The following is an 18582-nucleotide window of genomic DNA, read 5'->3' as shown; positions in this document are numbered from 1 at the left end:
GCTTTTGGCAAGTAACAATTTCACACCTAACTTCAGACTTAATCTACATATTTCATGAAACTTCATTGCATGTTTCTGATGGTGTCTGCTTTACTAGTTTGTTTGCAGTCAGTTTTTGTTGATAAAAGTAAGGTGCAATTTTGGACATGTCTTGGGTTGTGATGCCTCGATTTGAAAACCATTTCACACACTTTTCATTCATTCGTTTATTTATTTATTCATTATTAAAGTCTTCCTCTAAAACCGTGAAGCAAGTTTAAAAGGCAGCAATTGCTTCTCAGGACCATTTAACTGAGATAGTGGTCAACATTATTTAGTTCTGTCCTTAGATCTGTCTTTAGATAGATTTTAGTCTTCATCCAGTAATTACTGTGTAGCCATTCCTGGATGTGTTCCACAGGGAGATCATTCAGGCTTTTAACCCTGAAGCTATGTATTTAACAAGTAATCACTCTGGTAAATAGGGCATACTTTGTATTTCATCAGCCACATGTGAAGATCATTAACTTGTATAAATTGTCACACTTGTGAAATAAAATCACACTTAGTTATTGATCATTTATGCTGTACAAGTCAAAGGTTTTGGACACACATTCAGACTGAAGTGAACTTCTGACTAATACTTCATATATACTATATATTTATTATATAATTATAGAGCACCTGATGCTTTCCTTTCTCCCTACATTTCTAACTGCTTAAGTTTTGGCTCTACATCACACTACAATTACCACGCTAAATCGAAACATTTTTGGCCTGCCCGGTGTGTAATTGCGGCTGATGTGTTGAGGATGAGTGAGAAACAGCAGGCAGAAAAGAGGCATCAGAAGTGGAGCTTTGGGTGGAGGAAGTTGGATCTCTGCCAGGCTTACCTACGGGAGAGTTTATCACCGCACAGAGCAGTTGTGAAGTGCTTCCAGTCAAGACATCGCTCCAACTCAGCAGCATCTCAATAATTAAACAGTAAAAAAAAAAAAAACCCAGAGTAAAAAAGCTATATTACACTCTAATAACCCGTTCTGTCTCGCCGTGCCTTTGATGTTGTAGGTAACAGCAACTGACCCAGATAAGGATGCTGATCAGGAGGCACTGCGTTACTCTCTCCATGGCCAGGGTGCAGAGAGTGAATTCATAATTGATGAGGTCACAGGCAAGATCTACGCCCAGCGGACCCTGGACCGGGAGGAACGTGCCGTGTGGCGTTTTGTGGTCCTGGCCACAGACGAGGGCGGCGAAGGTCTGACAGGCTTCACCGACGTCATCATCAATGTGTGGGACATCAACGACAACGCGCCCATCTTCACATGCGCCCCCAGCTGTCATGGAGACGTGTCAGAAAACTCAGCAGTGGGGACGTCCGTGATGGAGATGACAGCCACAGATCTGGATGACTCAGCCGTGGGGCAGAACGCTGTGCTCTCATACAGGATTGTGGGTAGTTTGGATGCTACCAACATCGATGTGGGAGGAGTGCCCACCTTCTCTGAAATTTTCACCATCAACCCCACCACAGGGACCATCACTGTAGCAATGAGTGTCCTGGACCGAGAGCAGGTTGAATCCTACCTCTTGGTCGTGGAAGCCAGAGATGGTGGAGGGATGACAGGAACTGGAACTGCCACCATTCAGATCAAGGATGTGAACGACCACGCTCCAAGATTCACTGATCACCCCTGTCTGGCAAGGATCTCTGAAAATGCAGAGCCCAACGCAGAGGTGGGTTAGTAGAGCCATCACTGTTGTATTACCTTATTTAAATAAATCACATTCTCTTACTTATTTTGAATAACCTCTGTAAATGTAGACATTCAAAGGTGGATTATGATATACTTATGATAACACATATCACAGTTATTACTAAAAGTGAGAAAAGAAGAAGCCAGTCCTCAGTGAAAACCCAATATTTACTTCAGTTAAACTATTTCTGTGTAGACTGAGCCAACACAGGCACACGTGGGGCTCTAACATGATGCAATTCTTCCAACCTTGGAACACTTTGCTTTTATTTTGTGACATTTTTTCCCAGTACAGGACACAATGCACATACAAATGAAAAACAAAAGAAACCAATGCAACTGTGGTTTTCTTTTAAAGGTTACAGATTACAAATGATTACAACAATATCACCAAGTGCAGCTTTTATTCACTTCAAGCTCACAGTTTTAGTTTTGCAAGCCGAAGACTGTAGGTTCAGACAACATGGCAACATCATGGCAAGTAGCCAAAGGAAACTAGTGACTAATGAATCTGTCAAGCTGCAATAACCTAGATTTTGAGAGTGTAAGCAACAAACCTGGACTGAAGGTAAATTCATCAGGTATTTAGTCAATACTCCAATGAGATACCCATGTTACTCTGTGGCTGCTTGGGTGTGTAACAAAAATATTGTTTTAAAAACACATTAGTCATTAGCATCTCAGAAAAAAAGAGAAAAAAGGGTAAGTGCACCTTTGGCAACATATTAGCTGTGCTGTATTTGCACCTATTTTTAAGGTATTAAGAAAATGTTAAGTTTGTGCTCAAATTGTACCAGAATATTGTCTAAACACAACCATTCCTGTAAGATGAAACTAATATTCTGTGTTCACATGATGTGTTTCTTGTTCTAAGGTGCTGGAGCTCACTGCAGAGGACAAAGACACTGGGGAAAATGCCCAGCTGACCTTTAGTGTTGTGGCTGGAGACCAAGAGCAGAAGTTCTACATGGTCAGTCACAAGCAGGAGCAGCGAGGCACCCTGAGGCTTAAAAAACGTCTGGACTATGAACGACACAGCGAGCAGAGGTTCAATCTCACACTGAAGGTATGTGGAAACTATTCCAAAAGCCCCCCCTCAAACACATGGCCGTGAACTTCAGAAGATGACTTTGATTCAACTTCTGTATCCTGTCTCTCTCTGTAATTCATGGAGCTTTAATTTCACTCCTGTGTAAAGGGAACTCTCAGTGAAGGGTATGCAGCATGTGTGAAGGGGATACAGAGTCAAGACTGACAGAAACCAAAAGATGAATGGTGCTGTGGTGCCTGATGTGAAAGTGCAAAAAAAAGGAAAAAGAAACTGATTTTGGCTCAGCATTTAGACTTTGGGTACAAGCATTGTTGAAACTGATGAAAAAAAAAAAAAAAAAAAAAAAAAAAAAACTAAATTATGTTTGGAATCTTCATAAGCAATAATCTCAGTGTTGAAGTTTTGTTTTCTTCTTTTCTTTAGTGCTCTCAAATACAATAAAACTAACCTGAAACGCTAAGATGAAGAATTTCAAGGTGACAAGAATATCATAAAGCAAGTCAAACAGAAACTGTGGTTTTAAAGCTCCACAAGGCAGCTTTTCATATCAGTGGCAGTGAGAGTTAGTCGCTTGAAATTCTATAAACCCTGGGATAAAACTTCACAACAGCATACTTAAGCACACAAATGTGGATGGTCTGATATTGCTTTATTACTAAGGTACAACAGATCCAATATACTGACTGATCATTTCTGTAAATGCTAGTTGTCATCGGCTCTTTTTTTTTTTTTTTTTATAAGTTGTGTTTTTTGCTTTCTCATGTTGAACACATCCATGACATGACATCTCAGTTTTGGCAAATACCATTCATCTGCAGCATCACAATTATTGCAGAGTGCCCTGGAAGCAAGCCCACCTCGTTTTTGACTGAAAAAGATGGATATCTTCACATACAATCTTGCCTATTAAGGGTGTAACAATACATCGTCATCGATCATAAATCTTTGTCCGCCCGGGCGCGCACACCTCCAAACAAAATGCCAGCAGCGCCATGGCAACGGCCAGAAAAAAGTCTGTGACCGTTTTTTTCCCACAAAAACTAAAAACCACATCTCTAAAAGAGTGACAAGTTTCACTGCTACTGCAGCAGCAACATGTCCCTAGCCGGATTATGGAGACGAATCTATCATCAGATGCTTCGGACATAACGTTACTGTAAACTCAGCCACACAGAAAGACTGAAATGTGCTGCTGCTTGTCTTTTGTCGTCTCGTTTTTTTCCTCCACTACACTCTCACCGCAGTTTACAAAAAATAGTGAGTTAATGTTCTTTCGTTTTTTTTTTATAGGATGTGAAAAAATTGTATGGTAGATGCGCACATCCGCAGCTCCCAATGCTTGTGATTTACACCCCTATCGCCTATACTGTACGTGTAAGCCTTTTTCAGACTGTATGTGGTTCATGTTCCAGGTTGAAGACTTGGACTTTTCCAGCCTCCTGCACTGTGTGGTGGAGGTGGACGATTACAATGACCATGCTCCCGTCTTCATCCCGCACTTCCTATCCCTCGCCCCGCTGCCTGAAGACATCACCGTGGGAACCAGCGTGGCACGTTTGGTGGCCAGTGACTCTGACTCAGGCCAGAACCGCGACATCACTTACAGCTTGTTAGAGGATTCCGATCCCGAGGGATTGTTCACCATTGACCAGTCCGGTGTACTCTCTGTGGCCCGGCCTCTGGATCGCGAAAGGATATCCCAGCATCACCTGGTTGTCATTGCAACCGATCATGGCGTCCCACCTCTAACAGGCAGTGCCACAGTCCAGCTGCCTCTATTGGATGTGAATGATAACGGGCCAGAGTTTGAGGCGGCGTACTCCCCAATTGTCTTTGAGAATGTGGCTGGACCACAGGTAGGCCAGACTGGGTTTGATATCAAGTTAACATGTATCATGCTGATATAATGATATGACTTTTTGGAAAGAGGGTAAGAAAGAAGCAAAGTAGATGTTGCATTAGTTGGAAATGTACTGGTCAGATGTAAAAAAAAGAAAAAGAAAAAAAAACTGCCTCAATGAATTGATTCATGGTGATAAGGATGATGAAATCAGATTTAAAAACCTCATACTCTCCCTCCGTGTTTAGGTAGTAAGGTTGAACCAAACATCAACCCTCATCCGGGCTGTGGACCAGGACTCCCCAGAAAATGGACCACCTTTCCGTTTCACTGTCTCCCCGGAATATCGCCATAGCAATGATTTCTATCTCCAGGACAACCTGAACGGCACGGCGACACTGACAGCTTTGAGGACGTTTGACCGCGAGCGCCAAAAAGAGTTTCTCATTCCCATCATCATGAGCGACAGCGGCCGTCCAGCCAAAACTGTGACCAGCACCCTGACGGTAACCATCGGCGACCAAAATGACCATGCGCATATAGCGGGGGAGAAAAAGATTTTCATCAACAGTCACCGAGGTAAGAGGATCATCTTTGTCTTTAGGATGTGGTCTTGAAACACAGGTACATGAATCTCACCAGCACAGACAGCCATTGTTATTATTATCTGTTTAAAAGCTCTTAACAGTAGTTGTCTGTCTCTACAAAGAGATGATACACAGACACAACCAGGCTGAAGCTCGAACTGCCAACAAATTAAATTAATCAGTATGCAGTAATTAACGCGCGCACCCCAACCATTTAGATTGTGTTTTTCACCTCTGCCTCAACCCCCTCCTACTCATCACCTAATCACTGTCCGCATGATCATTGTCTGGTCAGAATGGCTCCCGTGGTGCTATTCAAATTGTCACAAAGGCAGGCCATTGCTGGATCTGACATTCAATTAATCACAGCTATAATGTTTATTTTCCCACAGTCTGTTGCATGTTGGGCACAAGGCTCAAGAACAAACAGCACATTAAAGTGTCTGGGCTCAGGATTTCAGTAGTTTACTCGAATTCTGTGTCACACAAAATCTGCAAGTTTAAGATCCCTTGTGCCTCCCAGATAATAAAATGCTCTTGTTACTTTTCTGCTGTTTGTTGCAAAGTATAATTTGTCCATATACTTGCACCTGAATTAAATGGAAAATAGCAGGGCATTATCTGTATTTTCCATTGAAATTCATGAATTCTAACAAGTTGTTTCAGAGAACTTTTTCCTCAGAAGTTCTTGGGTAAAATCCAAAATGTCAAGGTCTGCCTTTAAAATTTTCAAGGGTACCCTCAGAATAATTCCCACATGGTTCAGTGGGAGAAGTTGAAGGGGAGAGAGTGATAGCAATAACAGTCTTTCTACATGATTATAATTATTGCGTATTCGCACAGCATTCTCCGTATGCCATCCACCTGCAATGTCACTTGTCCTCTTTCTGTTGAAAGGAGACGGAGTGAAGCCTAAGACATGTACATTCATGGCTTTAGTTTATATATATATACATATATATAGTCCATATAGTCTTTGCTGCTGCGGTTTGTCTGTATTGGAGATATTTTTCAAGGTTTTTTTCCCTTGACACATGGTGTAACATCAACACATGCAGCACACACTTCACTACATGGAGATACACATGCAGAGAAACAATAGCCTGAAACTTCTCCTCAATACGAATGAAATCAATACAAAGCACTCAGATTTTTCCGAGATGTGCTGTACTGCTGTATGAATCACATACCGTACATACACTACCACTTGAAATAATAGTTTACTTTGTGTTTGTTAAACTGTTGAATTGATGTGTTTTCTCACAAGGACGTATGCCAACCACAGTTCTTGGAAAGGTCTACTCTCCTGATCCTGATGACTGGGACAACAAGACATATGTCTTTGAAGGTCACGTACCAAGGTAAACAATTATAGCTCCTCATGAACCAGTCATGCTGGATCCCTCACCTTTTAGAGCTTGGGCAGTCGAATATCTTTAAAATGGCAATATTTATATTTAATAATGGTTATAATAATAACTTTATTTAATTGGCACTTTTCAAAATAACGTTACAAAGTGCTTTCTATAAAAGATCATATCATAAAAGAGTAAAACCAACAATAGACAAAACCATGAAATAGACATAAAATATAGCATTCAAAACAACTAAAAAAGGAATATATTTAGTAAAAAAAGAACTATAAGAAAGCCTTTGGATAAAAGTGATTTAATAGATGAAACCGATTCTGCTTACCTGAGATTTTCAGGGAGCAAGTTCCACAACTTAGGGGCCTGGACTGAAAAGGCCCCGGTCCCCCGTAGCAAGAAGATGGGTCGGAGAAACAACAAGATTGTTGTCTGAAGATCTCAGGCAGCTGATGCTCATAGGGCACCAGCAAATCTATAATGTAGCTACAAGCCTGACCCTGTAAGACCTTGAACATTATCATTAAAATCTTAAAATCAATTCTAAAACTCACTGGCAACCAACGGAGAGAAGCGAGCATTGGTGAAACATGATTCCTTTTTCTAGAGTTAGCCAAGACTCGAGGAGCAGCATTTTGAATTATTTGGAAATGTGAAAATCGTCTTCTGGCGCAGAGTACAGAGAATTGCAGTAGTTCAAACAAGATGAAATAAACACATGAATCACTTTTTTCTAGGTATGAAAAATACAATAATTCTGTCAGCCTAAAACATAAACTTATCTAAAGCCATCTTTGTATATTGGTTTTGCCCAGATAGCTTAAATTGACATGTATGTGTCCGTGTTTTCTTATTGAAACTAATCAAACTGTGTATTCAACAATAGACAGTGAGTGCCAGTGATTGTTAAACATCTGCCTTTTCCAAGAAACAAGCTATCCAGTAATAGTCAAATCATATGATTTTTGGCCTCATACACTACACAACTCTTTTGAGTGTGTCAGTGAAGCTGTATTTTCTATTATTACACGGTTTCAGTGTATTTTAGATGTACCAACAACTACACTCAATATGTATTTTTTTACTTAAATAAATGTTTCTGCTCATTTTCCCAGACAGATTCACAGAGCACAGTAGGAGGTGGAGAGAAAAAAGGAGGCTTCTGTGATAGAAGTCAATAAAAACACTGTTTGTGTTTGGGTTGTTTGCGCTCGTGAATGATCATACTCGAGATAATCCGAAAGCAATCATTACACATGTCTTTCATTCCCTTGAGCCAGCACTTTCCAGCCAACCTGGTAACACGCTGCATCTATATCATATGATGTGTTGTTGTGATTGATTGAAACATCAAAGTAATGCAAAGAAACAGCACCCCTGAGTGAAATATCTCTCAGGGGTGCTGTTTCTGAGATTGGATGATGTTTCTCAAGACTCATATGGAAGGCGACTAATGAAATCCCTTAAATATTACAGGATTCAAACTGGTGCCATTTCTTAATTTTTTTTTTGCTGGCTCCCAATTCCCTTTTTTGTATTTTTTTTGCATGAATTTAGTATGACTTGATAATAGTAGGCCTATTTTCTTCTCTGCACTGTGATCAGCACCTAGTAACCAAGCCTCCTCCGTGGTTGTATTGATTAAGCTACAACTTCCTTCACCAAACAGCCTCATTAAATCGGACTAATTCTCTAACATGTTCACACACCTCCACCTGCTGTTTTACTTCTCATCTGTCAAAACTTTTATATCCATTCTAATCTCATCTTCTGGTCCAGTCCCTTTTTTATCTCCTTCTTTACCCTTTTGTTATTCCTTCAGTGATTTGTTTTATTTCCTATTTTACATATTTTTTAAATTGACTCCCATCTCTCCTTGTTATGCTGCCTTTTTCCACCCTATTTTATCCTTTCATCTTTTTCTCCATTATCTCTCCATCTTGTCTCATTTCTCTCCTCAGGCTGGTTCCTCATTCCTCTTACATCCTTCTCACGTTCTTCCTTCCATGTTGATGTGTTTGTGAGAAGTTATTGGAAATTCTGTACCTGAAGGTTGTGGCTTCTCTCTGAAAATGCTTCCCTTGAGAGATTCCTCTGCCGAACGTGGCAATGAGCAGATACATTTTGTACCCACACACACACACACACACACGCACACAGACACACAGACTAACACGTCCCCCCAAAAATCACATAAAAGTGAATATCTAGCATCCCACGACACCTTCGTCTTCATCTCCCCAAGTGAACCCAAGTCAAAATGACAAACTTTTCTCACTTCTCTCTCAAAGTCAAAGTTCAGCCTGTACAGAGGACTGGGTGTAATATGAGGCATTACCATTTCATGACAGCTCTCATCTCTTGGTGTTTCAAACCTAAGTTGAGTTCAGAACACGTTGTTTCATCACATTGTGATATTCATTCATTGTGGTACTGACTTTTCGCAAAGGGGAGCCTGTCACAGCTCAATCCTGGTCTGCTTTATATATTTTCATTTTAGTGCAACCAATCGACCACAGTAGTATATATTGTAGCTGTGAGGATGCTTCTCTGCGGTGCTCCTGGAGTACCTAATGATGAGACGATACAAATGAGCTTTCTTCAATGCACGTTTAATTTGAGCCTGGGTCATACCACTACATGCAGTGCAAATGACAACGAACAAGCAGAAAGGGGCATCTTATAAAGGATTCCTGGCATGACCACTATTGTCCATAACATAAAGGGGGTACCTCACACAATATATGATCAAGGGCCTCTCTAAGTATATTTGTCCTGGCTTTCTGGCGCCCTCTCCATCAAGTTTAGAGACCTTTTGATCTTAGGGCCTTCTCTAAGCACTGAGCATACTGTATCCTGTATGTGTGGAGGATAGTTATAAAAAGCATACTAACAGTAGTCAATCCATTTTAGCCAATCTGTCATGTCTGTATTGCATATATTCTAAGTTAAATTGGTTAGTTTATTTAACCAATTTAACTTAGAATATATGCAATACAGACATGCAGAGAGGACATTTACATTTTGATTTTGCTCATCAGTGCATCATGTAGGATAGTTTAATTGCAAGCGTCCTACTAAAACTGGAATGAACATTTGACATAAATGTCTATAAAAGCAGGCATCAGCAAGCTGGGATGGACAAAGTGTGTGTGGGGGGGTGGGGTGCATTGTAGTATGTGTAGTTCTGCTAAAGATTCAAAATTGTCTTTCAGTGATGTGAAACACAGAATTAAGTGTCAGACCTAAGACGTAATCTGCACACCACAGCATGTGCTGTAAAATGAGTTAGTGTGGCCCTTGGCTCTACAAGTGGTTTGATTTGATTTGCCAAGGTTCTGCCTTGGATTTCCTCTCTAATTAAACTTGAATGAGCTCATTTACTGTACAAGAGGAGCATGGAGACAAGGACCAAGTGAAATTGCTTCCTCACGTCTTTGTTCCTATTAGTCAGTTTCATTTTTTCCCCCCTGCCTTCCCGATCCCTAATGCATCGTCTCTGCTCACTTTCTATTATTGTCCCAGGGGGCAATTGGTTTACAGCAGGAAACAGAGTAAACACTCAAACTTAGAGTAAAATATATTGCTTTAGGGGGATGAAGGAGTATTTGTATCAGTTTGTCTTCAGTTTGGACAGCTGAACTGGGTCCTGCAGGCAACCAGATGAGGACAAGGTGTTGAGCCTTCATATCACATAACTCACACAGTCACTGCTGCGTCACTATCATATATACTGTTGTTCATAAAAGTTTTCAGCACATCGAGTAATCATTTAAAATAAATATTGGATACACCTGCATGTAAAGAGGTGTACATACTTTATACCTCATCTTGAGGAAACATCTAATTCATATCTGCAATTACAAATATTAGACTTTTAGGGAATGCAATCTGTTGGCAAAATGGTTTTGTTACAATTCAAAATGGTTATTTTCCACGAAACACATAATTCATCATATAATAAAGAGTTGCAGCTGTATTTAGCAGCTTTATTTGCAGAAAAGCCAATCACTTGGTTAGATCTGTAAAATCTCAGATTACCTTTTAATGCCAACATTGTTTTATGTCTAATGCACAAGTTATAAAAAAAATCGCTTTTTACAGTATCTGAGCACTGCAACTATAGAATGGTTAAATTTAGGGGGAAGATTGTGGTTATGTGTGTAGTTATGTAAATAAGTATGGTTAGGGTTAGACTACTAACAGTTGGTTATGGTGATCATCCAATAACCCAACCTCCTTACCCTTACTTTCTGTGCTTGGCCTACCACTTCCTGCACAGGCACTTAACCTTGGCATTGGATGTAAATCTTGAGGTGTGAAATTATCCAATATGGATGTAATGTCAAAGGTATGGGCTGATGTTAAATGATGATTATATCATAATCCCCAGTTCTATGAGCACAGGCAGAGCCCTCAAACGGGACTTTATGGGTTTCACTTCTCATCCTAGCTGTGCCTCATATTACAAATTTGCATAGTGCAAACTCAGCCAGTCAGCCTTCGACAGTCCAACTTATATGAGCCCCACATGTACCTGTCCCGGCATTTTCACATCAGCCCCTAGTGGAGTTTGTAGAGTAGTGGAGTTAGAGGCCTCCACCACAGTACATCGTCTACTGCTGTGATGCCAACACTGGACACCCAAATTAGAACTATGGGTAAAGTTAGTTGCTACCCAAGAGGAGCAACCTAATGGATGACTGTGCCCTTCTAAACAATGAGCATGCTGCCTAAAGAAACATTTCTTTTCATTTAGCTGGTTACCATGCCGACATTTGATGGGCAAACAACCAAAATAACTGGTCTCTGAAGACTCACTGAGATGTCAATAATAGCCTAATGACTAATCAGTGCCATGCCAGGGGTGAGTTCTATAGATTCAGCAGCTCTGATTCCAAGTGGTTTGCAAATAGCTCAGGCTGGCGCACACAGCTAACTGCATGCATGTAGTGAAAATGGGATGTTGGCAAAAACAACAGGGTTAGGGTCTTCTTGCAGCCCGGTTGCATTATGAACCAGCCTCACACACACATAAGAACACAGTTTTTTATGAAAACTGTTTTTTTGTAGACTCATCCCTGGTTGACTTTTAAGAGATGATTACACGTTAAGCCTATTCAGTGGGCTCCACTTCTGTGAAAAAGATACTGTTATCTAAAACAAAAAAAGTGTGGCAAATGACCCAACAAGATTTCTCTCACAATATCTACAAAATGAGCAGCTTTTAAACTGTTTTGGTGCTTGTGTGTGTGTGTGTGTGCGTGTGTGTGTGTGTGTGTGTGTGTCATTTTTTTCTCTCAGTTACTTTATCCTCAACAAGAGAACAGGCTTCCTAATCATCAAGGAGAACGCTCCACCGGGTACTTACCAGTTCCAGGTCCGTGTCTCAGATGGAGTCTGGCCAGATGCTGTCTCTACCGTCACTGTGCACGTCAGGGAGCTACGAGACGAGGCCATCTATAACTCTGGCTCCCTCCGTCTGGCAGGTGAGACTGAATCTACTCAAACATCGCTGCAAAGTTTGAGTCATGCCATGTCATCATCGGTTCTGGAGTGTGACATCTTACTCTGAGACTGACCTTTCTCTTCATGAAAACTGTAATTAGGAAAACTATTGATACATGCAAGTCCACAAAGAACTGTCCTTGTGGATATTTTTCTTTTATCCATTTTACATTTGACATTCATACCCATTTACTTGTGGCCTTCCAAACATTATTAAACCAGTTTTCACCATTTCAACACTCATCACTTGCACCCACACTTGTTGCTTTCCTTGCGATTGACAGCTCAAGGCACTCCTGTTACCACAGCAATAGGTAGGACACCAACTGTGTATAAGCTGATTAAAAACCAGTTGCCTAAATATTAAAACCGTGCCCATCTTCTTCCCTGCTGACAAGGAAGTGTTGAGAACATGGTCATTATTTGCAGACTTGGCTCCAGTCGTAGAAAATTAATGAGTGCTGATTACTGTTTGCTCTAGTTGTTTGCAGTGTTTCAAAGGGCTGTCACACTCTCAGTTAAAGATGTTTCCTTAGCGAAAGATTACACCCATTATTAATCCCTCTCTCCTGACTCATGGGATCTCAGTAGTCGTCGGCACACACATAGAAAAAGGCTTTTTTTTTCATTCCATTACTTATGCCGGCAAAAATAATTAGTCGAGAGGTTTTTTGCTCAGCCAGCACATTCTCCTCACATGTTGAGCAGCATCCATCATTACCTGATGTACAACACATCGGCTGTCTGCTCAGAATTAAATTCGCTATAGAGAAATGGGACATGGCTGACGGATTTTTATGATTTCACAGATATTGAAATAGAAGCAGAGCGGGAGGCCAGAGGGTGCACTCTAAAGATGGGGAAGGGAGTAAAGAGAGAGAAATGAAGAGGGGAAGGGGATGGAAAGGCGAGAGTCAAGCCTCATATAAGTAGATAAAAGGATTTTCTCCTCATTCTGAAAACAGCGCTGAGGTAAATTAATGTGCACCAAACCCAGAGATGGTATGGTGTAGAACAGCTGGTGCTCACATTTCAATATGTGCGTAAAGGAAATGAGCCCATGCGCTAAATGTAGAGCAGAACAATGTGTTTTTAAGATGAGAAATGAAAGAATTGCTCAATTAAACTACTCTCAATTATGCTATATATATATATATATATATATATTTTTTTTTTTAATGTGATTGAAACCTGTATTTTTTTCATCGGTTTCATTGATAATAATATGGTCAGTTTTGTGGGGGGGTCACTTCAAAAGGCTGTTAGCTTCAGAATGTATTGATTTAATCGGCCCTGAAGTAGGTTACTGAGGGACTTACATAGAGAGCTAAAGAGCACTGTGTCAGCCACCACTGTGAATGCAGTGTCAGAATCACTCATATGCTTTTAACCTGCAGTTCAACGATGAACAAATGCACACAAATTGTAAGTTAGAGGTTTCAAAAAGAAAATGCACTATCAAGGATTAATGACTTTGAGATCATCCTGAGGTGTAGGCAAGCTACCAAAACAAACAGTGGTGTGTGTGTGTGTGTGTGTGTGCGTGCGTATGTGTGCATGTGTGTGCGCGCATGTGTGTGTGCGGAGGATATGTACAAACGCCATTTCCAGGATTTTATTTTTCCTTGTGGAGCTTTGGAGTAAACAGTCCATTGATTCTCAGTCTCGGGGATTATGAAAATATTCTACTTATAGCATTACTTACACCCTCCTTGACATTCTAAATCCCATTTCAAGAACAAATGTGGAATGCAATAAGGATGCACAAAGAAAGCACTAGTTAAATCTGCCTCGCCGAGATTAATTCTCCCTCCCTCGCTCACTCTCTCTTTCTCTTTCTCTCTTTCTCAATATTGATGGAAAGGTAAAAAGTGTGGTAAACAGAAAGTCCTTGAAATGTCCACATAACACTAGCTTAGTGTGAAATACACAGCACAGTGGGGAAAGCTCAATCAGAAGCACATGATGAGTACACACACATCATACAGCACACTGCGTACAGTAGGTTGATATATTTTGTGTTATATGATAAACTGATGTGGACTTTATCACTGTCCCTGCCAAGAGATTGCCCTTTAAAGAAAGGTACACTGGACTGAGATATTACCTAAATATTATCTCTCTTTCCACATCTGTCTCTTCCTCTGAGGTATGTGCATTGTAGGATCAATACACAGAAATTGGGAAAATATCTTAGTTTGCCACTGGAGGGATTATATGTGAGACACCTGAGATTTCCTTCACCCGCCTAACAGATCTGACAATCAAATCACCCTTGTTACTGTTCCTATTGCTTGCAATTCATATGCCTGTTCTCCTGATACTCCATTAAAGAATCTGAAATGCAAATAGTACAAGAAATGCCAATAAAACCCATTCCCTACTTTCTATATCTATATCTATCTGCAAGGTAAATGCATTGATTTTAACCATTATTTTTAATGGTCTGTAGCAAGTCACCCACTTTATGGAAATACAATGCTGAACTGGTAGAATACCCCTTTACTATATCATTTTATCTTTGATAATATATTATATATATTTTTCAATTAATCATTTAAGTTGTATAATGTTCACAGAGCACAAAAGGACATTCTTAAATTTCTTGATTTGTTGGACCAGTTTTAAATCTAGAGTAAAATATGAACAGAGAAAGAAGCAAAAACAACAGATTAAAGAAGCTGGAGCCAGTAAATGTTTGGTAGTTTTTGATTAGCACCACGCTGAAAATTATGATTATTTACAGTTATTTTCCTCAAATCATTTCTGTCAATGGTTGCTGGCGCTCTTTGTTCTGAGCTAGACTAAAACTCCCCCGAATCTGTTGCTGTAGTGCGATTACACTGATGTTAACCCTCTGTGCATTTCTCTAACCTTTTCTTTAATAATTGAGGGTTATTTCAGGTTCTGATTGAAAATTAGTTGACAACATAGCATCACATCGATGTGTTTACTGGTTCTCCACAATTCATCACATCGTATCTGAAGCTAAAATGATGAATTGGAGTATTTATGTTAGACATCATCTACATTAAATACAGTATATTGTGTACTAGGAGAGAGGAATGTCTCAGCTCAGTGCCAAAGGTTTCTGTAGATTCTGTAAAGAAACCTATAAACACAACTCAGAATAATATAATTCAATTCATACATTATGGCAGTGTTACTTAAGAACATTCTCAGTTGCTTGGCTTGCTATAAAGAACATCTTTAAGAAAGCTCTCAGCCAAGGCTTTCATCAAGAAACAGTGGAAAGACCATACAAGTGTGTGTCCTCTCCCTTTTTTGTAGCAGCTATTTCATACCACTACATGAGTAAGATATTTAGATCCCCTTTCTTCATTTAGTCGTGTGAAATCATGAGCCTACAGGCCAGAGCGCGCCTCGACACCCAACTCCAACAAAGCCTCTGGGAAGGAGAAAGCGGTAGTGAATTGTGAGGTTGGATCAAAGCCAGGTGCAAAGGCTGCCACTCTGCGTTAGGAGTTACTACCCTCTCTCCCAGCCCCCACCCCTGCTGAATGTCTCTCTGTCTGCCTGTGTCCTTGTTTCTCCCGCTGGACTGACTGATGGGAGCTGACATTAGCCTCGATCCCTCACGCTGTATCCGCTGAGCCCATTCTGAGCCCCCTGTCTTGTCTCTTAATGCCTAGGCTCTGTCTTCCTACGCACTCACAAACCTAATCACCCTGCTCACCCCTTTTTATATATATATACACACACACACACATATATGTATATGTGTGTGTGTGTTCCCTGTGAGAACCAGTTCCAGTCACTGAATGTTGATTATGAAGACATTTTTTAGTCCTTGATCCCCTAACAGGGCTCACTGGGATTTGGACTCAAGTTCAGACTCACGTATTAGAATTCTAGTAGATTGGGATCGCTACTAAGGTTCACCTGTTTTCAAGTCTGTCTTAAAACAATCTCATATTCCTGTATGTACAGTAAAACAATGTTTGGTCTTTGTATGTGTTTCTTAGTGGCGATGCTGGGCTATAATCCCTAGACCCTAGAACCCTCCCTAATGTGATTCCAATGTAAAAATGGGTGATGAAATCTAAAGTCCTTGTCCTTGTGTATTTTCCAAAGTTAGTCTTTTTAGCGTTCAATTCCCTATATGTTTTACTTTCTTTCTACCACAGCTCAGAAAGGAAATAATGTCTGCAGAAACACAGTAAGGGAATATATAGCCCAGTTGATCTGGGTAACTGAGGCTGCTGAACCCTTGTGTTAGCTTTACTGTAACTGTACTTTAAAATCCATTTTGACTATGTGCAAGCAGAAAGTGGACCTGTATCGAAGAAGGTCTGCATAGGCCTGAAACAGAAATCCAGAGCCAACCTGTAATTTTAAGACTCATACAGGCTGAACCTAAATCCAAGGCTATGTTTTTCTCTTCTTTTTCCCATTGCTAACCATTAGCTTACAAGGCCCTGCCTTGACTTTTTCAGTTTTTCCAAGGATCTTTGTGAATCTACTCACAACATACAACAATGCATGAAGCAAACATTGGCAGGTCAGGCAGCAGAATTACCAGACTGAATACTTAACCATAAAATGTTTTACACTCATGGTTTGAACAGGATCCTCCCTGTTGATCTGTCTTGTGATAGTCAAATATTTCACAAAGGATTATATTCTTCCAAGTAGCACATTTAAAATTAACATTAAACACTCATGTAGATCACAGTATTGAACCGAGTCGGAGACTGTCATCACACCAAAAGTAGATCATTACTAAAGGCCCAATAGAGGATGAAAAGCTCCCTCCATTTCTCACTCCTCCCACTCATTTTTTTTTTCCCTCTCAGACATGCTGAGGAGTATCGACCACAACGCTGTGTAGTGTTGTGCAAATGTGCCTCTTTGTTTATGTGTGACTAAACCCCAGTGCAGCCTATTCTAGTCTAGGAACCATCTTTAATATCTAAAGTCCTTTGATGTTGCTGTGTTTCAGTTAAAGAAAAATATCTAAAAACATTTATCCATCTGTGGTTATTTATCCATCAGAGTACAATCTCTCTCTATTAAGGACTATTCATTTCATACTGTGATTTAAAAGGTAAAGGCTATGCAAAACCTCCACTTGTGCCTAGTTCCTTCAAATTAGAATAATGGGCAAGATAATGTGGAACGTTAGGACTTTATGGCATCAAACAGTTTTGGGGTGGAGGTGATGGGGGTGCTGGGGCCAGACCTAGCTCTACCAGAGCCCCTCTTACAACCTTGACAATGAGCTGGAAGTTCACAGAGGCATGAGTCTTGCATTTTTGAACCTCTTCGTGCCATTTGCAGTTCAGATATCATAATTATTTTAATATTAGCTACCATGACAACTGTCATTATGTTCTGTGTGGAAAACAGTGAGCAACGTGGTGTTCCTCTTTTTATAACATCATAGTATAACTCACAGTTGAGGAGGGTACACAAGATTCATCTTCGGTGATCTTGAGGTGCTAGTTTTGAGTCGCAGAGTTGTTTTTTACATGTATTGTTGGAAGAAAAACCGGCCAAATACAGCAATTTGTTCTTTACGGTATGTATGGTATGATCTGGTATTCTATACATTTGGTTCAAGTGGTGTTATTGAGCAAACTATGTATGTGTTTCTGCTTTCATTCTTGGCCTTCATCATGGCTCAGACTTGATCTTTTCTTGATTATGGCCTTTGGTCTTCTCTTACCTTGGGTATAGTCTGATTTTCCTATTGTGGAGAACGTGTTACGGCTGAATATTGGTGTCTTGTGCCGGGCATTCACCTTCACAGAGAACTCCACCATCAGCTCAAAGAAAGTTTCTACCTTTTTATGGTGCTAGATATCCACTGAAATATCTCTTCACTCTACGGTTTGTACAGACATTCATGGTTCTCACACTATGAATCTTAATGACCTTGGTGATCACCTGACTTTTCCTCTAGAGCCACTATGAAGTTGACATTTGTGATTTTATGTGAAATGGATTTGGTACACTCATTAATCAGGGTTTCCTTGGATTACTTTTAGACAAAGATGGCAAAAGGCACTTTTAGAGTGCTGTTTTAAGTGGGAAAAAAACATGATTTAACAAACAAAATTGTCCATAGAGATTTAAATTGTATACCAAACTGAAAAAGAAGATACAAAGTAAAGGTTGTGACAAAAAGAATGTTTATACATTTATAGGCCTGGGACAATATACTATATATGTATACAATGTACAAGATTATCATGATACCTGGATGCTGATTAGATTCAGAATCCATTCTCAATTGAATGAATAGAAAAGGAAGCACTATTTTCAGTGTCTTGCTCCAATGTACTGTGTGCCAAACCATTCACTGGTGTCCTTATTCCACTGAAATACAATATGACACATAACTGCCAATTAAGATATATGCTCCAAAGGATTTTTATTTTCAAAAGTTAACTGTATTAATTAATTAATGAATTAATACATTTGGAAGCTTCTTATAGTCTCCTGCCAGTATGAGAATAACAAACTGAGG

General features: G+C 40.0%; 1 protein-coding gene across 1 annotated transcript in view; it reads left to right on the top strand.

The window, feature by feature from the left end:
• Positions 1-18582, top strand: part of si:ch211-186j3.6 (neural-cadherin) — a 334099-nt gene that overhangs the window by 193765 nt on the left and 121752 nt on the right. The window contains exons 19-24 of the mRNA XM_053316841.1: positions 1048-1716; positions 2611-2802; positions 4200-4643; positions 4876-5206; positions 6482-6575; positions 11886-12070. Coding sequence (XP_053172816.1) covers positions 1048-1716; positions 2611-2802; positions 4200-4643; positions 4876-5206; positions 6482-6575; positions 11886-12070 — 1915 coding nt within the window. The remainder of the gene's footprint in view (positions 1-1047; positions 1717-2610; positions 2803-4199; positions 4644-4875; positions 5207-6481; positions 6576-11885; positions 12071-18582) is intronic.

The sequence above is a fragment of the Scomber japonicus genome, chromosome 1 (assembly GCF_027409825.1).
Source record: "Scomber japonicus isolate fScoJap1 chromosome 1, fScoJap1.pri, whole genome shotgun sequence".
Lineage (NCBI taxonomy): Eukaryota > Metazoa > Chordata > Actinopteri > Scombriformes > Scombridae > Scomber > Scomber japonicus.
The sequence above is the reverse complement of the archived record's forward strand: the minus strand, read 5'-3'. Positions and strand labels throughout refer to the sequence as shown.